Source organism: Talpa occidentalis, unplaced genomic scaffold (assembly GCF_014898055.3).
Source record: "Talpa occidentalis isolate TD23 unplaced genomic scaffold, MPIMG_talOcc4v2.1, whole genome shotgun sequence".
NCBI classification, from domain to species: domain Eukaryota; kingdom Metazoa; phylum Chordata; class Mammalia; order Eulipotyphla; family Talpidae; genus Talpa; species Talpa occidentalis.
Window position 1 is genome coordinate 3,338,864 of NW_026555331.1, and position 10,320 is coordinate 3,349,183.

Below are 10,320 nucleotides of genomic sequence, written 5' to 3' on the forward strand. Positions count from 1 at the left end.
CAAGCCTGTGCGGAGCCGGAAGGCGCCGCCTCTCCCAGCCCGCAGGACCGGCTCTTCCCTGTACGAGGCCTGGAGATTTCTAATTGAAAAAAGAAAGCGTGGAGGTGCCTGGAGGGTGGGGGCCCTCTCAGTTCTCGTCCGAGTGCCGGGGAGCAGCCAAGAGTCGGCTCGGGAAGGGGCGCAGCCAGGAAAGGCAGCTCCTGGGGGCCACAGCCCTCCCCACCTCAGTGGCTGTCCAGGGCTCTCTGAGGGGAGGGGCAGAGGCGTGCGCGTGGGTCATCCCTGCCCTCCCTGGCCTCAGTCCCCCATCTGGGGAGCGGCCCCTCAACGGTCCCAGGGTTCTGGGGTGGGGAGAAGCCACAGGGCCGCCAGCCGGGTCTGCCTGCCGCTCTCTGTGGTGGAGGAAAGGGCCTCGGGTACCCGCCCTCGGGAGCCCAGGCCAGGGGTCTGGCCTGCACAGGAGACGACTAAGGGACCGGACTCCTGGCGGAGGTTGTGAGGGGTCCCCAGCCCTCCCCCACAGGGTGTTCAGGTCAGGGCCTCCCCTGGCCACCAGGTGAGGGCAGGATCTGCAGGGGATTTGGGCGAGAAGTGGGTGCGTCAGCTGAAGCGGAGGCCGGGGGCTCCTGCCAAGCAGCCTGGCCGTAGCGGCCCCGCCAGCCAGCTTCCCCTCTGCCAGGCCCTCCCCAGCCCACACCCTGCCCTCCCTCCCTGCCCGGGAAATCGAAACTCTGGGCCCAGGGCTCCTCCTCCCAGCGACCTCCCCAGAAAGGGAGCTGACTCAGAGCCGGGGCTCCGCCGCTGCCGGCCAGGGCCTGCCCCCCATCTCCGCGTGGGAACTCTGGCTGCAGCTCCACACGCGCCAGCGTCAGGCGGGGCTTGGCACGCGGGGCTCGGCCAGTGTCGGGGCTGGCCTTTGCTTGCGGATGCCCTGCAGGCCGAGTCCGCCCCGGGTCCTGGCCGTGACCTCGCTCTCGTGACCTCGCTCCTGCCGTTGGCCGTGCGTGCTCGGACACTCTTGTGTTCTGCACGCAGGAAGGACCCGCCCTGTGATCGGCTGCCGGCCCCTGCGCCAGCCTGCTCGTCCTGGGCATCCCCCTCCCGCTGGGTCTGGGTTTCCTTCCCTTGCCACGGCCCTGGTCTGCGCCCCTTCCCCGCTTTGTGGTGTCCTCCCCGGCGGGATGGCGGCATTGGCGCCTCTGCTGGGGCTCTGGTGGACGCTGGCCATGTCTACCCGGGCCAGCCCTTTGCTCCCCAGGCTTGCCCGGCCCAGGAGCGCGTGACTTGGCTGCGGTCACCTCGCAGTGCCAGGACCCCGGGCTTTGCTCCCTGCTGCTTGTTACCTGTCCTGCGCCCAAGGCGCCCCCCCCCCCCGCAGCAACCCACCCAGCCTGGCGGGAGGTGGCAGCGGGGGCTGGACAGGGGAGCAGCACCCCTGCCCTTCAGCCAGGGTCGGAGGCCCCCAGGCGGGGCCACAGGTGATCACCCTCAGAGTAGGAAGGAGGAACGTGGGTGTTTATTTGAGGCACCAAAGCAGGAGGGTTCGAGTGGGGAAGGGGTGCAGCTGGATCTGGGAAGGGGCAGAAGGCCTGTCCTGGAAACGCCCCGCAGTGAGAGAGGTGGGGTCTGGAAGTGCCAGGGAAAGGGGCTCTGGTGTCTCAGTGCCCGTGCCCGCTGCCCCACACGGGCCCTGATGTGGCCCCCACCACGCTCGCGGCCACACGTGGCTGAGCAGGCTGGGGCCCGATGCCCCTCCTCCGTGTCGCCGGGACTCAGTTTTGACTCCGGGACCCTCAAACCTTCCTGGGTTCCCCGAGGAAGGTGACATCATCGGGCGGGAGAGCGGGCAGCTAGGCCCTCTGGGGCAGGGGTGGCCAGAGGGAGCACGCAGGGTCCGGTGGGGTGCAGGCTGCAGGGCGGGCGCAGGCTGTCCCGGCCGGGTTAGGGGCCCAGCCGCAGCAGCATGGACAGCAGGCTGAGCAGGAGCCCGAGGCCCAGCACGGCGGCGCTGGCCCGGAGCCCGCCGTCAGCGGCGCTGAAGTTGCACAGGAAGCTCTGGCAGCAGTGGGTGCCCACGGACGCCACGCCCAGGTCCACGCTCGGCCCAGGGCAGATGGGGGAGCAGCCCTTGTTCAGCGTGTGGCCGAAGTCCACCACGTTCCCTGCGCGGGGAGAGGGGCCGTGAGTGGACAGGCCGCCGAGGCGGGGTGGGCGGCGGGGCCCGCGACACTCACCGAGGTGGGCGGCCGCGGACACGGTCACGCAGTAGTTGTCCGAGTCTGCGCACACCGTGGGCTTCAGGCAGTAGAGGTTGCTCTGCTGGTCCGTGCAGGAGAAGCAGACCAGGGAGCGGGCTGTGGAGGGACGCGGCTGTGACCCTGCCCCTGGCCCCAGCCCGCCCGCCCAGACACCCAGCCCCGCCCCGCGGGCCTCCGTGGTGTGCAGGCCCCAGGCAAGCCGGAGGTGAGGACGCTGGGCCCAGGAGCGGCAGGGCCCCGAGCCGCCTCCCCGGGTGTCAGCAGGCCCCGGGGACAAGAGGGACCTGCCTGGGAGGAAGGGGGCTGGGCTGGGGGACGAGGGGGCCGGGCGACACCTCACCCTGCTCCACGCCCAGAAGGGCAGCCAGCAGCACAGGCAGGAAGAGCTTCATTCCGAAGGGGTCAGGGCTCCCGACCGGGCCCTCAGAGCCGAAGAGTGCGGTCCCGCCTAGAGACACAGCCGCGGGAGGCACGCGCTGTCTGGGCTGGGCACTGGCTTGCGGTCCCACGGCTCCCACGCTGTGGGGGGCAGCACCGCCTCGGGCCAGGGCAGAGTCCGCTCCCTTCCCACCTCAGAGGGGGCTCGGTGGTGGAGGGGAGAGAGGAAGCTCAGTAACATCTCACTAAGGTTCTCAGAACCACGAGGGACCCGGGGCAGTGGCCCCAAAGCTGGGGCAGGGGCTGGTGGCCTGGAAGGAGAGCAGTGGCAGCATCCAGAACCTTCCACGAAGGCTGGGACCTGCTCTTCGTCTCCTGTGACTGGGAAGCAGGTCTGGGGACGTGGTGGGTGCTGGGCCCGGCAGGGTGGGTCGGGGGAGCCGGGGGTGCTCCGGACACTGCAGCAGGGCCCTCCCTTGGACAGAGGCCAGCGGCGCTGGGTGGGGGGGAGAGCACTGTGCTGGTGCCAGCTGGGTTTCTGCCTCCGCGGGGTGTGCAGGCCGCGTGGGAGGAAGAGGCTGGAGGCGCCGGTTTCCGCTGGGGGCCGTGGAGGGGGGCAGGGCACTCCGGGAGGGCAGCTGGGGGCCGGGCCGGGAGGGCAGATGTCTGGAGAGGCCGCTCGGGAGACCCTGCCCCAGAGGGCAGCCGGCCCTGGCCCCGAGGGGCCCCTCTCCAGCCCCGCGCGGCCGCCAGCGCTCCCGGGCCCGGGAATGGAGGAAAGGAGCCTCCGTGTCCCCCTCCACAGGGGGCGGGCGGGGGGCGCGGGGGGCGCTGCGCCCGGCTGGCTGGAGCAGGCCCCGCGCGGCCAGCATGGGCGGGTGGGGGCGGCAAGACGCTTCCCGCAGGACAAAGGGCGCCCGGGCGGGCGGGCGGGCTGGGGGCGCACCGCGCGGGCTGCAGGGGCCGCCCCCGGAGGCGGCCGCGGGCCCGGGCCGAGCAGACCTGGGCGTGCGGGGCCGAGCGCGGGGGGGCCGCGTCCACCGGCCTCGCGCCCTCCGCGCGCAGGGCTGCCAGGGGCGGCCTCCCCGGGGCCCGCGCTGCCCCCTCCTGCCGCCGCGTGCGGGGCGCGGGCCGCGGGGACCCGGCGGCGGGTGCGGGCACCGCGCAGCCCGGCCGCCCACGCAGGGCGCCCCTCCCCGGCCGCGCGCCCCTGCGAGCACCCGGAGGCCTGGGGGAGGGGGGCGCGGGCTCGCCCCGGGCCCACCCCACGCCCCCCCGCCCCCCGCGCCCCCGCGCCCCCGCAGGGCGCCGTCCTCCCGCCGCCCCCACACGGGCCGCCGACTCACCGCCGGGCGGACGAGGTCCAGCGGCCTCACCAGCTCCCCAAGCCTGGAGCACCCGAGTCCGCGGCGCCCCCGTGACTCCCCGGCAGGCCGAGCGCGAGCGCGGCCAGATGCTGGGGGCGGGGCCTGGGCGCGGGGGCGGGGCCTGGGCGCGGGGGCGGGGCCTGGGCGCGGGGCGGGGCGGGGCGGGGCGGGGCCGGGGCGAGCTGGGCAGGTGGCCACGGCGGGCTTGGCGCGGGCGCAGGCAGGGGCAGGGGCAGGGGCAGGGGCAGGGCCGGGGGCGGCGCGCGGGCCTGCAGGTGGCCGGACGCGTTGGGAGCGCGGCTGCGCGAGGCGGGACTGGGCAGCGGGGAAGGCCGCAGGGAGGGGTGGGCCCGTGGGGGGGCGCTGGCGGGGCCTGGGGCCTGCGGGGCAGGGGAGTGGCGACTGTCCCCAGCTGACCCTCGTGGCATCTGTCCCCAAGTGCGTGAGCACGACTGCCTTTTCCTCTAGCACCCACTGTGCCACCCTGGCCTGGACCACCCGTGGGGGCGTGGGGTGGAGTCAGGCTGTGCCCCAGCAGCGGCCAGGCCCCCTGCGCTGGACCAGCTGCCCCTCCTCCTGTGGGCCTGTCCTGGCCGCCAGCTTCTGGCCCCTGCTACTCAGGTTCTCACTCATCTTAGAGACGCATTTCCTAGGGCAGCGCTGGCTTCCCGGCGGTGGGCGGGGGCGGCCTCAGGAGCAGCTTCCTCACTGGGCCCGAGGGCCTGGGCCCTGGGTGGCAGGCAGAGGGACCCCGCTGGGGCCAGCCGTGTGGACGCTCCAGGGCGCGCCCAGTGTGTGTGGCTGGGATGCCTGGCTCTCCTGGCCTGAGTGTGGGTGTGGGTGTCTTCAGAGCTCTGGGGCTGGGGTCTCCCTGTGGGGTCTCCCCTGACATCGGGGTGACACTGTGTGGGTCGGGTCACCCTGGGAGTCTGGGCTTGCTCCTTACCGGCTGAGGGCAGGCACCTGTGTGTGAGAGCTGCCCCCAGCGGATGTGGTGGGCTCGAGGGGTCCACAGCTCTGGGGCGATGGCCCCGCTGTCTCCAGGAACACAGGAGCCGGGGCCATGGCTACCTTCTCTGGATCTTAGCTCTGAGGTGTGGGAGGGTCTGGGAAAGGCAGTCTCAGCCTCCCCTGGGCGTCTTTCCAGAACCTTCCCTTGCACAGGGCATGCGGAAGGTCCTCTGGATGGTCGTGAGGCCGCTGTCCACCCGCCCTGGAAGGTGCCTCACGTGCCCTGTCCCCAGGGGACGCACACTCATCCTGGTGCTTCTTCCAGACATTTCTGTTGTCCCCTCCCCGGCTCCCCAAAGTCAGCTCTGGAAAGATGGGCCTTGTGTTCCAGCACCCAGACTGCCTCTGGCCCCCAGTAGGGCCTCTGCACTCCTGCCCCCAGGCTGCCCAGGGGCCCTGGGGCGGGGGTCTCTCTGTGGCTTTCTTCCTCACAGATGGGAACGCATGACCTTGAGCGGCCTGACCTCTTCTGTCCCGGTTTGTGCCAAACCCTAGGGGCACAAAACTGTCTGACTCCTGGTCCCTGAACCTCGCTCCCTGGGGTGTCTGCCCCCAGAGGTGCCTGCCGCTGACCGGAGCTCCGGGTGCCGGGCCGTCCAGCGAGCCCTGGTAGGGCCCGGGGTGTGGTCAGGCCCAAGCTGAGGCTGCCCTGAGGTGGGCACCCCAGGGGCGTGGGCTGCCTCTTTCCGACAGGTGATGGGGGGGTGGTAATTCTGGGGGAGGCTGGCTCAGAGCTGGGACCCAGCCGGCGATGAGCACAGGGCATGGGCACTGGGTTGTTACAGGGCAGCCCCAATATAAAACTGGTTGCCCGGCTGTGGGTCCTCACCCGAGGCTTCAAAGGGACCTATTAATACTCTGCTGCGGGCGCACACAGAAGGTTCATAAAAGGTTTATTCACAGGGAAGGGGAAATGAGGAAATGGACAGCTCAGGGAGAAAAGAGGGAGATAAAGTCTTAAATGCGTCCTACCCGATCCGCCGCCTGGAAACCCAAAGGCACGCTGGGAGCCGGCGGGGAGCCAAGAGGAGAGCCAAGAGCCGTGAAGCCGAGAGGCCCCCAAAACCCACGTGTCTGGTTTTACACCAAACCTGGCTGCTTAACTCCACCCTCAAGTCCCAGGAACCCTTCTGTGGGGATGGGATTCGTCATTTCCAGTGTCTTGAGGGCTTGGTCTGGGGTGGGGGTGGAGTCCACAAGGCCTGCATGGAATTAGCTCAGGACATCCTTTCCCCCTAACAGGGTCACCCCCTCAGACACCCCGTAGCCGGCCACCCCTGCGGTCAGGTTTGGGTCTGTGTTCCTGGCCCCCCAGCCCCCAGTCCCCGTCTTTTCTTCTCCGTCCAGGCCCACTCTGGCTGTGCCGCCCTGGAAGCACCCCTTGTACCCAGGAGGACTTGTGTCTGTGGGCAGGCTGAGGGGCACCCAGGAGCCCCAAACTTGCACACGCAAGGGATTCTGCCAGCCACTGCAAAGCATGTATTAATGCTCAGCGTGAAAGACTCTGATGGACGCGTGCAGGAGGGAGAAGAGCGAAGAGACCGTTTCCCAAGGCAGCGCCCAGACAGCCCCAGGGGACCCGGCGCCCCCCCAACCCCCAGGCTCGGAGCCTGCACCCACCCCCAGGCCCAGAGAGCCTGCCCCCTCACTAAGGCAGTGCCCAGGCCCGTGGCGGGGCAGGAGGGGCAGGAGGGGCAGGCAACTCCGGGAGGGAAGAGCAAAATCGAAGTACAAACCACGGTCATGGCTGCGTTTTGCGTTTTAAAAGGGCAGGTTTACGAGGAAAAGGAGGAGCTGAGAGAGGCCTGTGAGGCCCAGGGCGGAGGCGGGGCTGGCGGAGCCCTGACGGCTTGCCCTGGATTTTTCCCTGCTGCTTGGTGAATCACTTCTGGGGTGACCGGGCAGATTTGCGAGGACGGGGTTCTCTGCCGTGGCCCTAGTGCACACCCCCCCACTGGCCTGCGCCCACATGCCCTCAGCAGCTGCAGCTCGCCCGTGGGTGCCCGTGGGGTTTCATTGCTGTGGTCGGTTTCTTTACCCCGTTTTCTCTACCCACCCCCCTCTCTGGTCTCGGGGTGCCTCCGCCCTGGATTTTCTTCCTTTGGCCTCTGTGGGTCTCCTAGGCTTAGGGGGCGCTTCAGCTGCCATCCAGTCACCCTGTTAGGCCTTTTCAGTACAATGTCCATCTGGTGACCTCAACTTAAAGAATCAAACCTCCGACCGTGCAGACGTCCCCTCTCAGGTTAACGAGGGCAGGCGCTGGGCCCTGGATCAAGGATGACCATGAGGCGTGACCAGGATACCGGAATTGTCAGGCCTAGTCTCCCAGCCAGGAACGGATCCCAGGCTGCAGGGCAGCGCTGAGCCCCAGCCGCTAGACCCCCACGGGCTGGTGTCTCAGGAAGCCGCAGCAGGAACTTCGCAGACGCTCAGGCAAGCAAGCGAGCAGAGGCAGGTTTGTTTAGAAGAAGAAAAAGTTTATTGAGGAGAAAAAGAGCAGAAATAAAGTGGGACTCCCGGGCCAGGGAACCAGGCCTGCGAGGGGCAAGGAAGCCAAAGTGGAGTCGTGTCTCAGGGAACATAGACCTTCTTTCCCTGATTATTCTACAGCTCCACCCGTCTCTCTGTGATGGGTCAGGTCTCGGCTGTCTCACTTAATTTGCTACTGAGTGGGGGATCTTCACGTTCCTTATCTAACAGCTTTCTCTTTCCCCATTTGTTGCATCTTTAAATTTATGGCCCAGTCCTCTGGGTGGGCCTCCCTGCATTGAAGTTAAACAGCTGCCCTTCTAATGGGACCATAAATGAAACCACTCTCCATGTCTCCAATCTCCGCCTCCCTTTACCACCTGAAGGAAACCAGGACCAGCGTTAACAATGCTGTCCTTGGTCCTGGCATGTTTGTTTTTCCTAATGGAATGGGTTATATTTCTTTGGTTGTCCTTATCTCTGAAGCCTCCCTAAATTCTTCAGAGGTCCCCTCCTGCACTGTCCCTAAAACTGCCTAATAACCCTAGCTTGCCCTGTCTCAACCAGGATGCGCCCAAGATCGTCAGCTGACGTAACCCTGTGTCCCAGAGACTGGTCAGCGGACGCCTTGCTAATAATGAGGCCGGCGTGGGCTGCCCATTGAGCCCTGAGCCTCCCGGGATGTGTCCCCCGGGGCCGGGAAGGGGAATTGGCAGACTTTGCAGGTGGGCGAGCAGAGAGGGGCAGACTTTATTCAAGAACGTGAGCAAAGGGTTACTCGGGGGAAAAAGAACCAAAGCAAAGACTCCAGCGCTGCCAGGAGGGCCGAGGGGCGCCGGCGCGGGCCGCGTCCAGGGGTCCTTCAGCACGTTCTTCTCTCCTCCGCGCCGCCCACCCCTGGCCTGACCCGCTCTTCCGCCCGTGGCCACGGGCCTCCTGCCGACGGGCCGTCCCCAGCTCTTCTCCCAGAGTTTCTCTTTGTCCCTCCCCCGGCCCAGGGCTCCTGAGACCCACTGTCCTCGTCAGGGGAGAGGCTGTCCTGAGCTAATCCCACGCAGGCTTGGTGGACGCCACCCCCACGCCAGACCAAAGCCGTCAGGACGTGGGGAGAGACACATCCCGTCACCGCCAGAGGGAAGGTGGCTGGGACCTGAGCGGGGCTCAGCAGCCAGGTGGGGATAAACACCAGACACGTGGGCCTTGGGGGCTCTCTCCTCGCCTCCTGGCCTCCCGGCTCCGGCTCGCGGCCCCTCCCAGAGCCCAGAGCGCCACTGGGGACTCCAGATCGGAGGGTCGGTAGGACGCATCGAAAACTTTGTCTCCACTCTTCCCCCTGAGCCGTGCGTTTCCTCATTTCCCCCGCCCCGCTGAATAAGCCTTTCAGGAACCTTCCGCGAGCGCCTGCAGTGGAGCGTGGATAAGTCCTTTCAAGCGCGCGGGTGAGGACCCACAGTCAGGCACCCCGTTTTGAATCGGGGTTGCTCTACAACACTTGTGCTCCTACTGTTGTAGAGCAACCCCGGTACAAAACGGGGTGCCTGACCGTGGGTCCTCACCCGCGCGCTTGAAAGGACTTATCCATGCTCTACTGCAGGCACACGTGAAAGGTTCATAAAAGGTTTATTGACAAGGGAAGGGGAAATGAGGAGATGGACAGCTCAGGGAGAAAAGTGGGAGACAAAGTTTTAAATGCGTCCTACCCGACCCGCCGATCAGGAATCCCAAAATGGCGCTCTGAGAGCTGGCCGCCAGCCAGGAGCGGTGAAGCCAGGAGGCGAGCGATCGCGAGCCAGAGAGAACCCAAGGCCCAAGTGTTTGTTTTTTTTATATCCAACCTGGCTGCCCAACTCCACCCTCAGGTCCCAGCCACCCTCCCTTTGGTGGTGATGGGATGTGTCTTTCCCAATGTCCTGATGGCTTTAGTCTGGAGTGGGGGTGGGGTCCACAAAGCCTGCATGGGGTTAGCTCAGGACATCCTTTCCCCCTAACACTGCCCCGAGGGACCGACTCTGTGAAATCATTCGGTCAACACACAGGCCAGGTTTTGCCTTCTCGCCAGCATCCCACCCGAACAGCCTGCCCCTCGGCCCCCGTCTCTGAAGTGGCTGCTGCCCGGCGCAACAGGCCTCTGTCAGAAAGGCCCGGTCTGGGGCCTCCCGGGTGGCCTAGGGGTCGAGTCTCCGGCGGTCACCGCGGTGGCCTGAGTGGGATCCCCGGCCAGGGAGCCGACCCCCCGGGCGCAGCAGGCCTCTCCCGTCTCCCTGCTGGCCCCTCAGCAGTGTGTTTCAGTGGATCTGACTATTCTGCTCCCCACTCTGTCTCTGGGGAGTCCTCTTGTAACAGGGTGGTCCCCAGGAAAGGGGGAGGTTCCAGGTTCCCTGCCCCACCCAAGGAAGGGTGGAGCTGAGCAGGAAGAGGAGAAGCTGGAGAAGAGACTGAGGAAGGAAGCAGGATGGAGCCAGGAGACCTGGAGGAGGCGCATGGAGCCTAGAGACACGTGAAGAAACTGCGCTTGTCTTTTGGTCGTGGACTAGGTGACACAGATGTGGGTGAGACCCGTGGGGAGGTGACAATGGCAGCTTTTATCTTGATGTTGATTTTGCTCTTTTCCTTCCGGGCTTGTCCGGTTGTTTCTGACCCTTTTCTGTGGGTCCCCACTGGAAGATGCTTTAGACTTGTGGCAGGTTTTGGGGCCTTGCTCTGGGCCGATCCCATATGGATGGATTTTTACCCACGAGGGGACGGGTAACTTTGGGTGCTTCATTTAGAAACTAGACTCTTTGCCTTACCTGTATTGTTTCCTAGTTTTATTAAAGTTCCTTCCCATTAAAGTCTTA

At 66.6% G+C, this 10,320-nt stretch overlaps 1 protein-coding gene across 1 annotated transcript; it reads right to left on the bottom strand.

The window, feature by feature from the left end:
* Positions 1 to 1,458: 1,458 nt before the first annotated feature.
* Positions 1,459 to 4,074, bottom strand: LY6E (lymphocyte antigen 6 family member E). The gene is made up of 4 exons (XM_037497016.2): positions 3,983 to 4,074; positions 2,599 to 2,706; positions 2,235 to 2,354; positions 1,459 to 2,162 (listed from the first exon to the last, which is right to left on the bottom strand). Exons 2-4 carry the CDS (start codon positions 2,648 to 2,650, stop codon positions 1,942 to 1,944), a joined length of 393 nt encoding a protein of 130 aa, XP_037352913.1. The 5' UTR covers positions 2,651 to 2,706; positions 3,983 to 4,074; the 3' UTR covers positions 1,459 to 1,941.
* Between the last annotated feature and the right edge of the window lie 6,246 nt (positions 4,075 to 10,320).

Bases quoted from the DNA above. Each gene is read 5' to 3' on its own strand.
- LY6E (XM_037497016.2), bottom strand. From the start codon at position 2,650: ATGAAGCTCTTCCTGCCTGTGCTGCTGGCTGCCCTTCTGGGCGTGGAG. The intron at 2,355-2,598 runs GTGAGGTGTCGC...GTCCCTCCACAG, and splicing joins CCTTCTGGGCGTGGAGCAGG to CCCGCTCCCTGGTCTGCTTC. The intron at 2,163-2,234 runs GTGAGTGTCGCG...CTCCCCGCGCAG, and splicing joins GTCCGCGGCCGCCCACCTCG to GGAACGTGGTGGACTTCGGC.